Raw genomic sequence first — 21,933 nt, 5'->3', positions numbered from 1 at the left:
GAAAAGTTTTTTAATGGTTTTTTAATTATTTTAAAATTTTAATTTTTTAGTTCTTAATTTTTTTATATATTTTTTTAATTTTTAATATGACATATGTTCATATGTCACCTTTTAATTTTTTTAATTCTTTAGACGGAAGTACCATCTCCGTTTTTTGCTATAAGCAAGGAACTATCTACGATACAAATTGAAATCGAGGTTGGCAAAAATAAAATCTTCAAACTACAAGTACTAAAATGGTGTTTAACCCGAAAAATTTATTTTTTAAAAAAAAAAAAAAAAAAAAAAAAAAAAAAAAAAAAAAGTGAAATTATTATCTTTGATACCTTTTAGCAATAAATAAGTTAAACAATAAACAAAATAAAAGAATTTACGAGTAAAAAACAGTTTCTGTAAGAGTTGAAAACAAAGCAAGGATTTAACTCATAGTACAATGCTGGCCTGTACATACAAGGACAGGACCAAAGACGTAGATGAGAAATCAACAAGCTATACATAAGATGTCCAATGATATGTGTGATGCAGCTACAGAATTTGTTTACTTCCCAGTATGTTCAACCAACATTCATCAATTTAGATTATTCCAGTCTGCCACCAGACAAACAAAGCATTATTTTCTAAAAGAATATTGTTTACCTGGTTAATGTTTTGAGCCTTTAGCCTCCCAACAACAAGATGCTCTAACACCATTTTCTTCTTAGTCATTTGCATCATCCTTTCTTCAATGGTTCCTCGTGTTATGAGCCTAAAAATCATCACCTGTAGCACCAAAGGCACTCACCAATTTTAAAGCAACCAAAAGTGCCGACAACAATAACAATTTGAATATTAATATGAAGAACAAACTTAACCTTGTTAGTTTGCCCAAGTCGATGAGCTCTAGCCATAGCTTGTAGATCAGCATGGGGATTCCAGTCACTGCAGGACAACATGTTTAGCGAAGGAAAAAAGACTAGCTAAAAATAGAAATTTATACCTCACACATTAGAACAGATAACACATCTTTTTTCTTTAAAAAAATAAAAACACGAAGCTAAAAGCCTAAATTCATTTTATCAGTACCAAGATGAATGAACTTGAAGAAAAAAGGTCACTAAGGGTTACCAGCATCATTTAATACACTAAAGTAACAATGCCTCATTCTGTTGCTGTCATGAATTCAGGGGAAACCTACCTCCCTCTCCTATCAACATCGTGACAAAATATTTTTTTTTGATAAGTAAGAAGATTTTATTGAAAAGAAAGCGTAAGGCGCCCCTACGTATACAGGAAGTATACACAGGAGAATCACAGCTGACCCGAAAAACCCAAAAAAAACCCAGGAAACAGCCCCCAAGTCAAAACCTAGAAAACAAAGAACCAACTAAAATACTATCTGCAAAAGAAACCAAACAACACCCAAAAAACCAAGAAAACCTGAGAACAACCCACCAAAAAACCCTCAAAGCAACCAACCCTACGACCTATTGGCCTTGTCTCTCCTACACCTCGAAGAAGCTTTGATGTCTCCTTACTTTACGGAACTTTGTAGATTCCGAAGCTCCCTCTTACTCTCGCGTTTCTTGTTCTCAATCATCTCACCCCAAATCTCCCGATGCTTCTGTCTCTGTTCTTTAGTCACCAACGGATACACCTCAGAGATCTTTCCCCAGAGCTCTGCCTCGATTCTCCAACAATCCTTCTCCCAATTCTGATCGCAAACAATAGGCTGATCCTTCTTCTCTTGAAGCTTTGATACCTCCTTCCTCCACCAATGGATTGCATCTCGGACTTTCTCTCCCAAAGTCGAATCAGTGGATAACTCTGAAATTCGACTAGGATCTTCAGCAGACTTCTTCTCTTCTACTGGATCTGCAGAGACATGTAAAGAAGAAGCTGTGTGGGCTTGCACAGAAGGAACCGCAGGGACCAGAGAGGAGGACACCGGAGAAGAGTTCAACTCAAAACTAACCAACAAGGAGACAGAACCCAGAGAAGCTGCCGGAGCCACCGGAAGCAACAACTCCGGTGCCGGCGGAGGAGGATGACAGAACCCAAAAGAACCCGATGACACCATACCCATACCCTCAGAAGATTCTTTAGAGGCTGGCGTCTGGCTTGATAGCACCGTATGGACGTTGCTCCACTCACCCCCGGTGGGAGGCATAAACGACATCATCCCTGTAACTGCCGATGACGAAGGCTCCGACCTAATGGAAACCCCAACAGAAACCGAGATCGCCGGACCCGCGCCCTCTGTGGCTACCGACGCAGCAACCTCCAAACCCCCAGGAGGAGATCGAACCAGAATCAGCCCAGATGACACCTTCGACGTCGTCTCCGACGGCGAACTCGACGGACGGGAGACTTTAGCTTTCGGCATGAGACGAGCCACGCGGAAGCCAGAAGATTTACGACTTAGCCCCGACCTGGCAAAACGGTCCAGAAGATTCCTTACAGCCCGGCCCAAAGCTAAAAAAACCCCGGTACCCAACTTACACCACGTCCGCAGCCTCGAACGTTTGATATTCAAATTTGAACAAGAGGGACACTTCTTACCCAGCGGACGAAGAGGACGGTCTTTGTCCAACAGGTTGAGCTGATGCGACTCCACCAAAAAGCAATCCACTGCTGATCTCTGTACAGACTCTGCACACCACCCCGTCGGAAGAAGATCAAGCTCACAAGGCTCCGGCAACGAAGCCCTTGACCTGGAACGACCGCCACCCACGATGGACAACTCCTTCGCAGCAATGGCCGGAACCGACCTCAACACCTCCGCAAAAGAGGGTCCCGTCCACTTCGGAGCCAAACCCATACTCGGCTGAATAGCCTTCACGAAGAGGAACCACTCCCACTACCCACCAGGCCAAAGAGAAAAACAACATTTCTCAGGTCATCAGAGAATTTGATCCAACCCCACCCTCCACGACCCTCGGGGATAACAATGAACCCTTTCCGACCACCCAACCCGAATGAAGAAACCTCTAAAAAGCACCCATCTTTGTTCTCACCTCTTCGAGCAATCAGAAGTTTCGATCCCTCTCTGAACGACTTTACAATTTCTTGCTCTTCCGGTAAACCCAACAAGCCTTCCAACAACGACGCAAGCCATTCGGAGCTCTGAGAATTCAATATGACCACTCCCAGAAAATTTTTCCTCTTCTCCTCCACCCTCAGAGCCGACGCCCCAGCCAAAATAGAGAAAGCAAAAGACTTCGACTCCACTAAAAATTTCTTATCCATCTCACAACACCCCCATAGCACCGACGACCAAACCAAGCCAAAAATTACATCGCCGGAAAAAGAACCACCCAAACCAAGAGCACGCTGACAGACTCCCCTGCGAGAATCACACCCCAACAGACCAGCAAAATGGAAACTCGGAAACCGGAGTACCAAACGAAAGACTAAGAAAAGTAGAGAAAGCGGTAGGCGACGAGAAGAAACGAATCCCTAGCTAGACGCGCTCTCACGCGCCGACGCTAGGGCAGAGGGGAGAGAGAGAGTCGTGACAAAATATGCGAGCTATACTATTAAAATCTAAATAAAGGATGTATGCAGGCCACAACATTAGAGAGATCCAATGTCATGACATGATAAAACCAACCCACTGCCACGTCACTGCTACCATGCCAACCTAGAAGGGACTATGACACTGTCTGGCAAAAACCAATACAAAATTAAGCAAGAAGAAGACCAGATAGTAGATCTCAAGCTTTTGACAATTCTATACAGGATGATCCACACACCCCTATCCTTTTGCACATGTAGCTCCAGTTAATGAAAAAGAACCCCTTGTAATAAGGGGGTCAAATATTGAAACCTTCTGTAGTGATGCAGACCATGCAAAATTCGCTACCTTCTGCCACATATCTTCCCAAGGAACTCTTCACATCTAGGAGCACTCAGAGCAATATAAAACACTTCCCTATCCACCACTGAGTCTCCATCTCAACTTACTAGTATCATAGCCCATACAACATCTCAAAAACCAAATAGACTTCCAACTATCTTTTTTCTACAAGTAATTCAATCTCATTAGAGAGTAGGACGCAACCCAGGTATACAGGAAGTATACAGAAAAGATCCCCTATTAAGAAGAAAAAGGACAGAAGTCCAAAAATTCAGTAAAACTAGAAAAGTGAGGACTATTGCACACCACCATACATGCATAAAGGGATTTGAAAATAACGGACTTTAGTTCTACTACCGAAATCTCGCAATCTTCAAAGTTCTCCACGTTCCACTCTCTCCAAATGCACCACATTAAGCACAAATGAGCCATCCTCCATACTTCTAAAATATTACGACTTCCCAATTGACCTATCTAGCTTGCCAACAATTCTATCACCCTTTTAGGCATGACCCACTCTACACCAAATAGATAGAAGAGCACAAACCATATTTCTCTAGCTATTTCACAATGACAAAGAAGATCTATGGACTCCCCACTCTCTTGGACATACAACATCAATCTACCACAACGGCATTTCTCTTCCTCAAGTTATGCGAAGTTACTAGTGTCTCCGTCCACACAAAGAACGCCACACTCAAATGAGCCTTACCTCTTTAAATGCTCTTCCAAGGAAATGTGGAGCCAGTAGAAATGGACAACGCGTGATAAAAGGTTCTTACCTTACTTCAAACATCCGCTTTTTGGAGGAGATTCAACAAATTTTATCCTCACCACCTTGTCTCAACCCGATAGAGTACAAAAAATCAAAGAAAGAAATGACCAAGTCCACCTCCCAATCATGGATTGATCTGGTAAATGATATATTACACTGAATATTTCAATTAGAGAACTGCACATGATATGCCACCCACGCCTCCTTACATCATGCCATAATAATTTTTGAAAAGCCGCCTTCAAGAGCTGGTCCACATACCACAAATCATGGCAAACCTAGTTTTTGACCCATCTCTCACCTCAAATCTAACAAATCAAGAAAAGACTCCCCACCCCATTCTGAAGGACCCCATTCCCTCTCTCTCTCTCTCTCTCTCCCTCCCCCCTTGCAGGTGCCATCATATTTAGTTTCCACCACTGACCTCCACAAATCCTCCATCTCTGTAGCAAAACACCATAACCATTTCCCCAAAAGACCTCGGTTAAACTGGATAAAATTTTTGACCCGCAGACCACCAGAACACATTGAACAACAAATCTTCAATCAATTGACTACATGGAACTCAAACTCATCACCAACTCCACCCCCACAAAAAGTCTCTCTGAGGTCACCAATAGTAATGGACAAAGGGGCAAATAATAAGTAGGCAAATAGGAAAAAGCTTTTAACCAATAAAGTCAACTTACCACCCTTAAACAAATAAAAGCATCCTCCAACCAGCCAAACGACCATTCCATTTTTTCAACAATACCATCCCATATAGATTTAACCTTTTTTTTTTATATATATAAGTAAAGTATATTCAAAAAGCGCAAAGGGGCGTAACCCATAGTACATATGACGTATACATGAAGCCCCAAATTCAAAGAAAAAAGATAGCACCTATCTATAAATTCAAAATAAGAACACACATGCATAAACTGAATTTTCTCTCTCCACATAAACAACGTTTGTAGCATCATCTTCTTCAAGTTCATCAAATCAGTCTCACAATCTTCAAAACAGCGTGCATTTCGTTCCCTCCATACACACCACATCAAACACAATGGAACCATGCGCCAAATCGGTATCAAAGTCCGATTACCCTTTTGCCCCCTCCAACTCCCCAACATATCTTTCACCGATCGCGGCATTACCCACTCCATCCCAAACATTTGCAGAATCACCCTCCACAATTCTATAGCAACCATACAATGCAGAAACAAATGGTTAATAGACTTTCCAGAAATCTTACACATATAGCACCACTCCATCACAATAATGTTTCTCTTTCGTAAATTATCCAAAGTTAAGATTTTCCCTAAAGTTGCCGTCCACACAAAGAATGCCACTCGCAGGGGGACCTTAACTTTCCAAATACTTTTCCACGGAAAAGAAGACTGAAGAGGACTAGATAAAACCTTATAGTAAGACTTTACCTAAAAAGATTTCTTTCGCGCTGGAATCCAACACATTTTGTCCTCTCCCTCACTTTTAACTTAAAGAGTGTACAACATCTCAAAAAATCTACTAACCGCTTCCACCTCCCAATCATGAACTGGGCGAGAAAACAAAATATTCCACAGAATTGTGCCATTTTGTTTCTGCATATTGCCTCCACCCAAGCATCCTTGCCTCTAGCAATGAGAAACAATTCTAGAAAGAGTCTTCAAAGGAATCTCCCCACACCACACATCATGCCAAAATAGAACTTTCGAACCATTCCCGATCTCATATCTCACATGAGCTGCAAAAGCATCCCATCCCCTCCTAATACTCTTCCAAACCCAAAAGAACCCCCAACCTCCTTAGAGCACCAACCACCCCCCATACTTCCATATTTGGAATCCATTATACGAAGCTTCCAAAGGAAGACCCAAATACTTCATCGACAAAGAGGCCACCCTACAACCAAGGATCCAAGCCAAACCTCCTACATCATCCACCTCGCCTTCAAGAACCAACTCTGATTTAGATAAATTAATCTTCAACCCCGAAACCGCTTCAAAACAAAAGAGACAACGCAAATAGCATAGATGTTAATGATTTGCCTCATAAAAGATCAAGGTATCATTCGCAAACAAAAGATGAAACACTAAAAGCTCCTCATTATTCCTCGATCCCACTGAAAAACTAGATAAAAGCCCCATATCCATTGTGGCAAACACCATCCTACTTAAGGCCTCCATGACAACCACAAACAATAAGGGAGATAAAGGATCCCATGTCTCAAACTACGAGAATTAGTAAACAATACAGGAGAATATCCATTAATAAGAATGGAGAAACGAACAGTAGAAATAAAATGCTCTATCCATGCTATCCATTTCTCCCCAAAGCCACATCTCCTCAACAAATACAGCAAGAATTCCCAATTAACATGATCATATGCCTTCTCTAAGTCCAATTTATACAGCAAACCAGGTTCCCTAATCTAATTCGACTATCAAGACATTCATTAGCAAACAAAACTGAGTCTAGACTATGTCTGCCCCTAATGAACGCATTCGGAGACTCGGATATTATCTTTTGCAACAATATTTTCAACCTGTTTGCAATGACCTTAGAGATTATTTTATAAACACTACCCAACAGAAATCTTTAACATCCACGGCGCCGGCTTCCTTGGGGATAAGGAAAATACAAGTTGCAATGAGGCTCTTTTTCAACTTTTCCTTGAAGATGAAACTCCTCGAAAACATCCATTATATTCTCTTTAAAAACCTACCAACAAGTCTGGAAAAACGCCATGGAGAAACCATCAGAGCCTAGGGCCTTATCACCATTTAAGGCTCCCACCACATCAAAAACCTCACTCTCCTCAAGCTTTTTTCAACCAAGCAATCTCATTAGCACCAATGGAAGTGAAAGACAGACCATCCAATTTTGAATCCAACTGCATTGTTCTAGATAAAGAGGACTATAAAATTGCACAATGTGCTCTCTTATTTTTCGTAGTATCTGAAAACATGGATCCATTAACTAAGGAATCCACGATGTTGCTTCAATTATTTGAATTTATCACCCGGTGGAAAATTTTAGTGTTCTTATCTCCCTCTCTCAACTAAAGACCCTTGACTTATGCCTCCAGCTCTTTTCGTCGAGAAGAATAAACCTCTCCAAATCCCACGAAATTCCTTCCTTTCTCAACCTTTCATCATCAGATAAGGGCTTTTCCTCAGCAACAATATCAAGATCATGGATACCATCCAAAAGATCCTTTTTCTGCTTGCCAAAATTGCCAAAATCCTCTTCATTCCAATTTTTCAGATCCGTTTTCAAGGCTCTCAACTTTTGCGCCAGAATAAAACAAAGGGAACCTTGAAAACTGTAGGACATCCACCACTTTTACACCTGTTCTACAAATCCCTCCGACTTCAACCACATATTCTCAAACTTAAAATACCGACTGTTACTAAACGCACGCCACAATCAAGCAACACAGGGAAGTGTCCAATAAAACTCTAAGGAGTCTCCTCAGAGATACATAAGGAAACTGAGCTTCCCAATCAGCCGAGAGTAGAAACCTATCACTTCTGGACCAAGACGAAAAATCTCGATTATTTTTTTTATATAAGTAAGACGAAAAATCTCGATTATTGGACCACATGAAATTCTCTCTTACAAGAGGGATAACAATGAGACCCTAATCAAAGACGAATTTGGAAAATTCCAGCAAAGCTAGAGATTGTCTAGTGTCGCCTAATCTCTCACACGGATATCAAATAACATTAAAGTCACCCCCAATACACCATGGCATCTCCCACCAGCTAATTAGCCCAGCCAATTCATCCCAGAGCATTTTCCTATCACTACCCTCATTTGGACCATAAACACCCGCAAAAACCCACTCAAAACTATCACTGACACATCCAAAGGAGCACGCAATTGTAACAATCCCCCCACAAGCCTCAATCTTTTCCACCACCCTCCTATCCCACATTAACCAAATTCCTCCAAACGCCCCTCTCGACCCCAAATAACACCAATACACATGTTGACAACTCCATAAACTACCCACCATAGCTGTAGAAATAACCTCCAGCTTAGTTTGCTGTAAACAAACAATAACCCCTTCCAATCCCTAATAAGACCTCTAATCTTCAAACTTTTATCCCTATCATTAAGCCCTCTCACGTTCCAGGAAAGAACATTAGGCTTCATTAAGAACAAATAGAACACCCCCTTAATCCTTTGCCCGCAACTCCTTTGCACGCACCACCTGGAGTTCTTGACCCTCTTTGCTACCATCCCCCAAACCATTCTTCAAAGGAACTAGGGGGATCCCAAAGAAGCAACCCAAGGAAGATAATCTTTCCCCTTCTCCCATGTCAATATCTTATTTCAAAACTTTAGGAACACCTACCTTATCTGTCACATCGAATCAAATAATGGCCCTCTCTACCAAGGAACTTCCTAAGGGCATACCCATTTCCATAGACCCATTCACCTGCAACCTTAATCCCACAGTCCCAGCCTCTAACCCATCATTTGAAGAAAACCCTGAAACAATGTACAACTCCAAGGACCCAACTTCCCACTGACTAACACCTTCAACTCCAACATCTATTTTTCCATTGGCTCTTTCTACATAAAACCCACGAGTTCCAGCATCTACTGTCGTCATTGGTTGATAAGTCGAATGACACCTGTGATGGAACGCCATTAGCAAGGTGTGATGATAGCCCAAGAACTCCATCAATACAATCTGGCTTCGATACTGCCGGAGAAACATCTAGCTTACCTAGCTCCACACTCTCGGACCCGTGAAAGAACCTCTCCACTTTATGGGAGGGTTGGATTTAAACCGTCATTGGTAAATAGCAAATTGTTTTGGTCCAAGCCCCATATCTCTCATCTTACTGGGTTGGGCCTCCACACCATTGAGGACCTCTAAACCCATGGACGGAACATTTTGGTCGTGCCCTTTAACATTGGGCTTCATCCCCATAGACCATCCAAGTTGATAAGAATATGAGCCCACCTCTCCTACCTATAGACCTAGTTCGAACAATATCTGACTCATTGGTCCCAAACACGAGGACCCACCTCACGCCGTTTGGCGACTCAGCTGAAGCCTTCTCTAGACAGTTAAGTTTAAATTCATAAGACCCACCCTTCGTAGGGCCTTCAATGTGCCCAAGCCCAAATGACAATTGGCCCACCTTTAATCTTTCCAAACACCGTTCCACTTCCCTTTTAAGGGAAACCAGCAAATTCTTCAATGACCGTAATTCAAAAACATCACCCAAAATGGCCGAAGGGATGTTCAAGTTGTCATCTCCTTCTTGAATAGCAGGATTTTCGAGTAATCCATGCACCTCCTTCCTACCATATCCGTCCTTACCCCTCAACGTTCACTCCTCCGAAATACCCACTCCACCCCTGCATGAAGACTCAAATTCCTAAGACTACCCCTTTCCTACCAAAACTTTGACATACGACTTTCTTCCATGATCCACCGTCAGATCCTTATTATCTGGCGGCGGTAGAGTGCCACTCAACCCATTCATCTTAGAACCACCAAACGACTTTTGGTAAACCAAACCCGCTCCAATCGTCTACATTCAACTCAAGAAATGCTACAACCATTCTCATCTTGACAACCAATTTACTCCACCCTCTATCTTCTCAACCCTCCGGAACGACAATGAAGCCTCTTCACCCACCTTTGCCATATTCCACCAACGCCAAATACCGCCCATTACCATTCACGTACCTCAGCGCAATATATGCCCTGCTACCAACCCTTAAAGTCCAATAGAACTCCCTCAAATTCTCCCCTTTAAGCATCTCCTCCACCATACCCAATAACCACGCTACACTCAGGTTGCCCAAGAACACCGCTCGGGAAACCTCTCTGCACCTCTTGATAAAACGTAAACCCGAGGCCCCTCTTCTATCGACAGCTCGAAAGTTTTCGTTTCAACATAAAAATAACTCGCATAACCCATCGCAAACAATCAAAAATGAAAACTGAGATAATGCTGATGTCAGACCACTGTGCAGACGCTGTGACGCCCCTTCACGCGCCGACGAGAGAATAAGCATTAGCCATATACCAAAAGCATAAATGATCATTTAAAAAAAAAATACAGCAAACAAGAAAAAAATCATGAAAAATCTTAATCAGCCCCTCTCACTGTGGAAGAACAATAAGAAGTGAGAAACATTGTCCTTCTAATGTGTTTATCTTCCCAGTATCTAACCACTGCCACACAGTGATAATTATTTAAACAAGATCTGTCATTTGGAATTAGTCTGCCGGCACTTGCACAATTCTGGCCATTGATGCTGAATCCACAACTCCTTCCCATGCAATCATCAAATTACACGATATAGAGATCCACTATCCATGAAGAATTATTAGATCAGTCTTCCATCAAAACCGCTACTTACTGTCTTCCTAACTCTAGGTTCCCAGGCCTATGAATTTATAACCCTCACGAACAATCAATGAGTTAACTCATTTTACATATACCAAATTATCTATAAATTGATCATCAACTTGTAATCACATTCCAATAATACATTTCCCATCAAAATTAAAATAATTTTAAAAGAAAAAGGAAACAAATGTAAAAATGTAAGCTTTTCACCTATCATATATGACAACTGTGTCAGCAGTTGCAAGGTTTATCCCCAAGCCCCCAGCTCTGGTCGAAAGCAGAAAACAAAATCTGGAAGAATTTTTGGCATTAAATCGGTCTATTCGTATTTGTCTTTCAGCTCCACCAACCTTGCCATCTATCCGCTCATACTGCCATTTCTGACTTCCAAAGAAAAAGTATGAAAGAATATTAAATCAATTATATAAGTATATTTATTGAAATATCATTAACTGCTTCAGCCCACAAACTAAATGCACACACGAGCTTGTAGGCAAAATAATTTTGCAGACCTTGTAAGAACAGTAATCTTCAAGCAAGTCCAACATGTGTTGAAATTGTGAATATATAAGAACTCTATGGCCTTGCTCTTTTAGCTTCACCATCATTTTGTCCAACAATTGCAACTTCCCCGAAGATTCCACGAGCTGTCTGTCATATAGTAAAAGACAATTTGAAGCAGAAAACAGAGAACATGTCAATAGCTTACTAAAAACATTAATCTAAATAATCTGACTCATCAAAATACAGAAGATTACTCTCAAAACAAGCGCAGAACATTAAAAGGTATCTCTCTAGCTACACTTGTCAGTAATTTCTAAGTATAACATGAAGAATCAGAACAAATTCACTGCATCTATTAGCAAACAATCCAGCCTTCCTCAGTGACAATGTGGACGGCAATATTGAATATGAAATATATATTTACTTGAACGATTCTTTTGTATCTTCTATATCTGGTTCAACTCCTTCTAGCATATAAGCGTGACAACAGAGCTTGCGTAATTCCATAACCACATTGATTAGAGAAATCTGATACAAGCATCCAACCACAATAATATGTTAGGTCAGGATTAAACTGAAAGATCATTACTTCATTGAAACATGCAATCTTACCTGAGCACCACCACGTCGAGTTAGTATCTGATAGTTACGTGTCAGAATTGCTTTATAGTATTCTTTCTGCTTGCTACTTAATTCAACTCGTAAAATAAGTTCCTTTTTAGGAGGTAGTTCCTTCATGACATCTTTCTTTACTCCTGCAAGAGCATCCAACATATGCACCCACATCTTAAGCAAATAATACAATTTCAAAAGGTTATAGATGAACAAAAGATCAATCTCCTCTCTGACTGCAAGAACTTTAGCTTTAACAAACCTGCAAGAGTACATATCTACTTTCTCAACAACACCTATGGGAATGGGAGCTCTCTACAAGGATTTGGAAGATCCAGACCAGAGAAAGGAAAGAAGATCAACTGAATATTTTAAAGTCCTAAGATCAAGGGCAACGTCCTCCTAAAAGGGAAATTACAGTTCATGTGAACTAAAAGACAACTACTGCAAGGACAATAGGAAACATCAAAGAATTTTTTTTGATGACGAGGAACTCCTTCAAGGCAGAGTCACTTCGTGTACCCACCCATGTCAGGTAAACCTCGGACCCATGTAAAACACCCCATCCACACGGATCGGATAATACTCCGGCTTTGCCAGCAGGCTGGCCCCAAAGAATTGTTTGCACCTAAGAGAATTCGAACCTTAAACCTCATGGAACTACCACAAAGACCAAGGCCCTTACCACTTGAGCCAACCCCTTAGGGTTATGAAACATCAAAGAATTGAAAATTTCAAAAGAAATAAATAACAAAAAAAATATATCAAAAAAGGAAAAGAAATTGGTATGTGGGAATGTAGCCAATCCAGTCAGAAATTGGGTATGACAAGGACTAGCAAAATTTAGTACACTCATTTGTCAATGCTTTTTAGGACGGCTTTTTTCTTTTTAGCAAAAAAGCAAAACCATTAACAAACAATTCAACACACAAAACACTCAAAACTATTTTTCCCTTTATGTGACGTCACAACAAAAAAGCAAAAAGCACCCTCTAAAAAGTTTTATCAAACGAGCCCAATGTCTTCTTGTTAAAAGTAAGAGTAAAAATGCCAAAAATTACATTAACAACATTGACAGCTAGGCCCAAATTTGACAACAAAAGGATTTTCGTCTTTTTCAACTACATCTTAAGAGTGGCTGAAATTTTTAAATTGTACCCGAAAAGAGTTTCACAATTGATCCTCACTAAAACTTTTTTTTTATAAGAAAATGTCAACATTATTTAAGTTCAAAGAATGGCCCAACCAGGTTCGATCCTCACTAAAACTTTAAAAGCAGTTTGTATGTCATGAGTAAAGAATATGAAGAAGATAAAGGGAAAAAGAAAAAACAATGTGCTCAAGTTAATAACATGTGAATAAGTGTTTGTAGTAATCAACCTACCAAAATCCCCAGGCATGGGCCCAATTGTGTTTTAAAGCGAAGATACTGAGAACGACATAGGCGTAGTTTTTATACTTATAAGATGTGGCTGACCCCAATAAATTGGAATAAAGATTCATATTGAATCCCCAATTAATTTAGATCAAGGCTCAGTTGAGTTTGAGTTAAAGACATTTTTTTTTTGATAGGTAAGTTGAGTTAAAGACATATAACAAACGTACCATAAATTATAACTTTAGTTAATACACCTAATAATGAAACACATAGCAAAGCAACGTTGGCAATCCAAATAATTGAATCAACTGCAATTTTTGTCAGTTGTAAGAGTTTAAGAATTATACTTCTGAGGAGATGGGGGGCCAGCATTTTATGAAGCCTTGAAATCTGCTCCTCCTGATTAATATCTTTAAACTCTTCCTGGAACTCCTCTAAACTTCCAAACTGCAGAAAATTACAAAACATATACTCAGAAAACAGTCATGATGTCCATAAATCAATTTCAATAATGTACTTTTGAGGAAATGAACATCATCATTCACTGCAAACAACGCTGTGATGTATACTAACCTTCCCAGCATCAAGGAAGTGCATGAGCATGAAAAGTTCATCCAGATTATTCTGAAAATGTAACAGATGAGTCTCATAAGTAATTTTGTACAAATAACTACGCAGCATGCAAAAAATTATTGAGTCATAACTAGGCATATGAATATGAAATTAAAAACTACTAATCAAGAACCAACTGAATATTATATTTATGCCAAAGACATGACACCACACATACTCTCAATAGATCACCAATATTAAGCCAAAACTGTTGAGCTACACAGCTAAAATTCGAACAATATAGCATTAAGCAGCCAGATGAGTGAAAGATGACATTCATAAGAAAAAGATATATCCAGATTCCAAACATAATTTTTTTTTTGATAAGTAAAAATTCCAAACATAATAGTTATTAACGCACAACACACTCCTAACTCTTCTCTAACACATAAGAGTTCTAGTGAGTGTATTGATAAGACTTCTGGTAGTTCACAACTCCTAGTGACAACCGGTTCCTAGAGATAAGAGTCCTTCTTGTATTGAGTGAAAGAGTTTTACTTGTATTTAAGTTAGTTTTAGATTACTGATTACAGTTTGTATTAGATAAGACTTATCTCTAAGAGATAGTATTAGATCAGGAAGCTAAAAGCTAGAAGTTAGAAGTTATCTTGTATTCTATGTAATCTCTATATATATTGAATAGACGCTCACTAGATGAGCAAGCATTCAAAGCCAAATAATTTGTGTCTCTATATGGTATCAGAGCCACTATAGACTCACGTCTCCAATTTTTTTTCCCGTTCAATATCATGTCTGCTTCCACGGCTTCTTCCTCCAAGTCTGATTCATCCAACGCCCTGTTTACCGTCCCAAACATGAATCATACCCTGCAAATCAAACTCTCCAATGCCAATTTTCCTAGCTGGAGAACTCAGATCATGGCTTTTGTTAAAGCCCAAGACTCTTATGGCTTCCTGGATGGTACTTCCACACCTCCAGCCCAGACAATTCCAAATCCGAGCACTACTCCAAATGCTCCTGCCACCATAGCAAATCAAGAATTTTTAGCTTGGTGCCAACGTGATCAGATGCTACTCAGCATGCTCATCTCCACGCTTACTGAACCACTTGTTGTTCATGCTGTTGGTTGTGCTACCGTGCACCAACTTTGGACTACCTTAGTGTCCATGTTTGCCTCTCAAGCCCGGTCCCGGGTAATGTAAATTCATTATCAACTTGCTAACTCCAAGTAGGGTAGTGCATCAATCACGGAATATTTCCAAACGTTCAAGGCTCTATGTGACAACCTTGCTGCTGCCGGCCAACACCTCAACAACTTTGAACGAACATCCTATTTCCTAGCCGGTCTCGGGACAGATTACGATCCGTTTGTTACCTCCATCACTACACGGCTGGATCCTCTGACTCTCGATGAAATCTACGGCCATCTTCTGGCGCATGAGATGCGAATCGAACACCATCTCACTCCTTCTGAGACTGTCGTGCCCGCTGCAAACTTTTCATCACGAGGTGCACCTTCGCGCGGACGGGGCTATCGCAGTCGTGGTCGCAACAACAATTCCCGTGGTCGAGGATTTTTCTCTCATGGCCGCGGCAGAGGAACCTCCTCTTACCCTGACTCAGGCCAATCTTCAAGGCCCATCTGCCAGCTCTGTGGCAAAATTGGGCACACTGCCCCTAGATGCTATCAACGTCCTGACCCTGCACTTGCTGGACCTCCCTCAGCCCAGTACCAACCTGCCCAAGCCTATTACTCTTCCCCTGCTCTTCCTCCAGAAGAGAACTGGTACCCAGATACTGGTGCAACACACCACCTTACCAGCAACTTGCAGAATCTGAACATATCCTCTGAGGAGTACTCTGGTCAAGATCAAATCCGAATAGGTAATGGTACAGGTCTGTCTATCTCTCTGGTTCTACATCTCTCTTTATCTCGTCGACAATTTCTCCTCAAACAACTTCTTCATGTTCCTCATATATGCAAGAATCTCCTCTCTGTTCGTCAATTTGCCCTTGACAATGATGTTTTCTTTGAGTTTCACTCTTCTTTTTTTACTATTAAGGATTGCAAGACCAAGCTCCCAGTTCATCACGGCCCGCTTAAGGATGGCCTTTATCACCTCTTTCCGTCACCAGTGCATTCATCTCAATCACAAGCACTCGTTGGTGAGAGGACTTCTCCACATAGTTGGCATCACCGTTTGGTACATCCCGCTCTTCGAACGGTCAACTTTGTTCTATCCAAATTTCAGCTTCCTGTTTTATCCAATAAGGCAACAGTGCCCTGCCCGGTCTGTCCACAAGCAAAGGGTCACCAATTGCCCTTTTCAGTTTCTCAAACGTCTATTTGTAATCCGTTAGACTTAATTTATTCAGATGTCTGGGGTCCTTCCCCATCTATTTCAATTAATGGAAATCGATTTTATGTCTCTTTTGTGGATGCTTTCAGTCGGTTTACTTGGGTCTACCCTATTCAAGCCAAATCTGATGTCATGCCAGTATTTATCAAATTTCAATCCATGGTCGAACGTCTTCTTAATGCTAAAATCAAATCTGTCCAAACTGATTGGGGGGGCGAATATCGCAACCTCCACCAATATTTTCAATCCATTGGCATTCTACATCGTGTTTCTTGCCCTCACACTCATCAACAACAAGGGTGTGTGGAAAGGAAACATCGACACCTCATCGATACAACCTTGGCTCTCCTAGCAACAAGCTCACTTCCAAAGAAATTCTGGGATGATGCGTGCTTAACTTCATGCTACCTCATAAACCGACTGCCGACTCCCCTACTCAAAAATCTTTCTCCTTTTGAGAAACTTTTCTCTCAAACTCTGGATTATAAGTTTCTTAAGGTGTTTGGTTGTCAGTGTTTTCCTAATCTTCGAGCATATAATTCTCACAAATTCTCACTTAGATCCAAACCCTGTGTCTTCTTAGGATATAGCACAAGTCATAAGGGCTATAAATGCTACCACCCTGAAACTGGCCGCATATTTATCTCTCGGGATGTCATCTTCCATGAAGATGTCTTTCCCTTCTCCACCACTACTCCAGCTCCAGTTCCTTCCTCTTCCAATTATGTTTCTGTTTCATTAACCCCATCTATTCCCAACACCCTAGCACTCTCAACTCCACCCACCAACCCTGTTCTCAATACACCTTCTTCCCCTACTAGTGTCAGTATTTCTAGCTCTTCTATTTCTTCTGATTCATCTCTTGCAGAACCGGATGTGTCATCTATGCAGCAACCTCTCCGTGTACATCCTATGCAGACCCGATCTCAAAATAATGTTAGGACCATCAGACAGCTCACTGACGGGACAGTGAGCTACCCTCTACCTCAGGTATTACTTTCTGAAGCTGCTCTTACAGAACCTACATGTTTCACCAATGCTATCAAGGTTAGTGAATGGCGCACCGCCATGCAAATTGAATTTAATGCCTTGCTCAAAAACAACACTTGGACACTTGTTCCTTCATCGGTTGCGAAGAATGTGGTTGGCTGCAAATGGATTTTTAAGCTTAAAAGGAAGGCAAATGGGTCTATAGAACGTCATAAGGCCCGATTGGTTGCAAAGGGTTTTCACCAACATGCGGGCATTGATTTTGGTGAGACATTCAGCCCTGTTGTCAAACCAACTACCATACGGACTGTGTTATCACATGCCTATTCTGCTGGATGGTCTATGAAACAAATTGACATCCAAAATGCATTTCTGCATGGTCTTTTATCCGAGGATGTCTATATGGAGCAACCTCCGGAGTTTATTCATCCTTCGTATCCGCATCATATCTGCAAACTGAAAAAGGCTCTCTACGGCTTGAAGCAAGCACCACGAGCATGGTTTGCTCGCCTTAGTGGGAAATTGGTTGACCTTGGTTTTATTGGCTCAAAAGCAGATTCTTCTCTGTTTATCTATCATACCGCAGCAATCACTATGTATTTACTTATTTACGTTGATGATATTATTATTGTTTCATCTGTTCCCACTGCCATTGATGAACTCTTACAGCTATTAACCACTGATTTTGCTGTTAAAGACCTTGGAAAGTTACACTACTTCCTTGGAATTGAAGTTATACCCGTGAAAGATGGTCTCTTACTTTCCCAGCAGCGCTACATTCGGGATTTACTCTCCAAAACAAATATGACGGAAGCAAAACTAGTATCATCTCCCATGTCGTCTTTTGCAGCCTTATCCGCATTTACAGGTGATCCTATGGAAGAACCCTCCTTATATAGAAGCACAGTGGGTTCACTTCAGTACTTGTCTCTTACACGCCCGGATTTGGCGTTTGGGGTTAATCGTGTGTGCCAATTTATGCATCGTCCAACCAAACTTCATTGGCAAGCTGTCAAGCGAATCCTTAGATACCTCAAATGTACCATCACTCATGGTTTGCTGTTACAAAAGACCTCAACAACTTCTCTTCAAGCATACTCGGATGCTGACTGGGCAGGATGCTCGGATGATCGACGTTCAACTAGTGCTTATTGTGTTTTTCTTGGCTCAAACTTGATTTCTTGGAGTTCTCGTAAGCAGCCTACTGTTTCTCGGTCTTCTACAGAATCTGAAAACAAATCAGTTGCTAACATGGCTGCTGAGGTGATCTGGATCCGATCTCTACTCAAAGAACTTGGTCTTACACTTTCTACTCCACCGAAGATATGGTGTGACAACATTGGTGCAACTTATTTGTCAATTAATCCTATTTTTCATGCTCGCACCAAACATGTAGCCATTGACTTTCATTTTGTTCGAGAGCTGGTTGCGTCCAAAGACCTAGAGATTCTATTTGTTCCAAGTGAAGATCAACTTGCAGATGTTCTCACTAAGCCCCTGGTTTTAGTTTGTATTAGATAAGACTTATCTCTAAGAGATAGTATTAGATCAGGAAGCTAAAAGCTAGAAGTTAGAAGTTATCTTGTATTCTATGTAATCTCTATATATATTGAATAGACGCTCACTAGATGAGCAAGCATTCAAAGCCAAATAATCTGTGTTTCTATAATAGTAATAATAACAACAACAAAAACAACAACAAATATCACATGCATTTGTACTAGGATGCCATTGCTCCTTTTACAATTTAATGGAGACCCATGCCCCTCTCGCCCCCCAACTACATAATAATGTATTAACCATGTCAATGAAGCAAGCTAGGATCATAATACTTGCAACTATATAATAATGTACTAACCCAGTCATGAAAGCATCTGTTCCAAAATATGTTGTATCATCATGATATTAGTCACCCAAAGTAATTACACCAAACAGATTTTTTTTTTCTTTTGTCACCAAACAGATTTACAAGCCATATGTTTTTAAGTAATTTCTATTCAATTCATTAAAAGCGCAGAAGGGTACAAACCTAATACACAGGAAGTATACAAGAATGCCCCTAAAAGGATGGAACAAAAAATAAATTTAAAAAGTCTACATAAGTAAAAACATTCAAGCAATGATGGAACGCTATCCAAATATATAATGTATTGAGCAAACGCTTCCGTATCTCCACCATTGATGTCTCTACATTTTCAAAAAGTCGTGCATTCCGCTCCCGCCAAATACACCACATTAAACACAGAGGAACTAACTGCCAAGCTTCTTTAGCAGGATCATACCCAACCGACGCACCCCAACTAATCAACAACTCCAGCACCGTTCGCGGCATAACCCACTCAACCCTAAATAAAGTAAGAATATAACTCCAAATATCACGGGCGACTTCGCAGTGAAGCAACAAATGATCAATAGTCTCCCCACTGTTTTTACACATACAACACCACTCAATCACTACGACATTCCTCTTACACAAATTGTCATGCGGCAAAATTTTACCTAAAGTTGCTGACCATACAAAGAAAGCCACCATTGTCGGAGCTTTAATAGGCCAGATACTCTTCCACAGAAATGAAGGGCCATCTTTCCTAATAAGCACTTCATAATGGACCTCACTTCAAATAAACCCCTTTTAGAGGGATTCCAAACTAACTTGTCACCCTCTCCATGTCGAATCGAAATGGAGTAAAGCCGCTCGAAGAAAGAAAGAACAGAACAGTCTCCATCTCCCAATCCTGGATTTGCCGCGTAAAAAGAACATTCCATCAAATGACTCCATTATGAAAGACCAAGTTATCTACCACCATCGCATCTTTATTCCTCACAATACTAAATAGAATTGGAAAGCACTACTTCAAAGATATATCCCCACACCAGCAATCATGCCAGAAACTAATATGTGACCCATCCCCCACCTCAAAACGAACAAAATTACAGAACTTCTCCAACCCCCTCCTAATATGTTTCCACACACCCACTCCAAAGGAACCCGACAGCTCTTTCGAACACCACCCGCCCTTTAGGCTCTCAAATTTGGCGTCAATCACCAAACACCATAAAGCCTCTCTCTCCTTACCATATCTCCACAACCATTTACCCATAAGTGCTCAATTAAATGGGATGAAATTGTGAAACTAGATGAAATTGTGATTTACAAGCCATATGTAAATCACTTTTTAATGGCAAAATCTATTCCGATATTACTAACTTTGAACTATCAACAACAATGTGGAGCAAACTTATTATACATTCATCCAAGACAAAAAAAAAAAAAAAAAAAAAAAAAAAAAAAAAAAAAAGAAGTTTACATGGGGAAACATCCAATTCATTTATATCTCAAAAAATTATAAAAAGGCATAGCAGTATACAGAAGTCTCTATTGAATAAATGCATAATCTGACAATAAACCTGAAGAGGAGTTCCCGTCAAAAGCACACGATGCCTACTCAAATACTGTTTCATTGAAGAAAACAGCTTCGAATCCTTATTTTTTAGACGATGACCTTCATCAACAATCTACAAAGAGATATTAGCATTAAACCAAAAAAAAAAAGCATACATTGACAACTAGCAATGTAGACAATGAGTCGTGGAATGTTACCATGCACTCCCACTTTATCGGTTTCAATGATGCTGAGTCCAAGTTAATCATCTCATATGATGTCAGAAGGACATCAAACTTTATCCTATCTTGCTTGCTTTCACTAAAAACTTGACCAGATTTTTTTTTCTTGATTTTCTTATGTTTTTTGGGAAAGTAAAACTCATATTCCCTTATAACAGCACGAGCTTGGGCAGAACCAACATACATGACCTGCAGTAAGTAAACTTTTGTTCAGAACAATATTAACCGGCCAATGGCAATGATACATTGAGTAGGGGTCAACACCGACCCCAGAGGTTGGTGCTGCCAGGATTTCGACGGCTGAACCAACAGGGTTGGTAGACGGAATCCTGCCACCAAACCTGAAATGATCATCCAATGAAGCCGAAACGACATAGGTTGGTCAGTTTCGGTTCTGCTGGTCAGTTAGGCCGGGCTTAGGCCACACCAAAATCCTCACCACACACCCAACTCCATCTAAGATCATCAGTGGTACATCAAAATCACCGCTGACACCCATCCCCCACAAATTTGCCACCCACTAATCCACAACAAAATCACCGGCCCACAACTTCAAAACAACTGGAGCAGTGACCAGTGAAGACAATGTGCCGTTCTTTTTGTGTGTGGCTTCTAACTTTGTGGAATTTTTATGGGAGTGGGGGCTTTGAAAGTGGGACAGGGCTTGGAGGCTGAGGGGTGGAATTTGGAGGTGGGAATGATGAAAGGGAGCAATAGGTGTAGGTTAGGGCTGTGGGTTGGCACAGCTGTGCAGAAGGAAAGATGATTTTAGGGCTTGCCCTGTTTTTTTCTTTTTCTATATTTATTTATTTATGGAGGGGGACGGGCAAGAGGGAAAATAATTTATATCTAGGGGATCAGTCGGGTATGAATACCATACCCTAAAACCAACCTCTGTTGGTTCGCAAAT

The 21,933-nt window shown here is 40.7% G+C and overlaps 1 protein-coding gene across 1 annotated transcript in view; it reads right to left on the bottom strand.

The window, feature by feature from the left end:
• LOC133872030 (CHD3-type chromatin-remodeling factor PICKLE-like) overlaps positions 1-21,933 on the bottom strand; it is a 52,894-nt gene that overhangs the window by 18,200 nt on the left and 12,761 nt on the right. Inside the window, exons 9-18 of the mRNA XM_062309535.1 lie at positions 21,000-21,212; positions 20,807-20,914; positions 14,049-14,099; positions 13,823-13,922; positions 12,098-12,240; positions 11,910-12,013; positions 11,494-11,632; positions 11,192-11,361; positions 852-918; positions 637-759 (exon numbers count right to left, since the gene is read on the bottom strand). Coding sequence (XP_062165519.1) covers positions 637-759; positions 852-918; positions 11,192-11,361; positions 11,494-11,632; positions 11,910-12,013; positions 12,098-12,240; positions 13,823-13,922; positions 14,049-14,099; positions 20,807-20,914; positions 21,000-21,212 — 1,218 coding nt within the window. The remainder of the gene's footprint in view (positions 1-636; positions 760-851; positions 919-11,191; positions 11,362-11,493; positions 11,633-11,909; positions 12,014-12,097; positions 12,241-13,822; positions 13,923-14,048; positions 14,100-20,806; positions 20,915-20,999; positions 21,213-21,933) is intronic.

The sequence above is a fragment of the Alnus glutinosa genome, chromosome 6, assembly GCF_958979055.1.
Source record: "Alnus glutinosa chromosome 6, dhAlnGlut1.1, whole genome shotgun sequence".
In the NCBI taxonomy this organism is placed as follows: domain Eukaryota; kingdom Viridiplantae; phylum Streptophyta; class Magnoliopsida; order Fagales; family Betulaceae; genus Alnus; species Alnus glutinosa.
The sequence above is the reverse complement of the archived record's forward strand: the minus strand, read 5'-3'. Positions and strand labels throughout refer to the sequence as shown.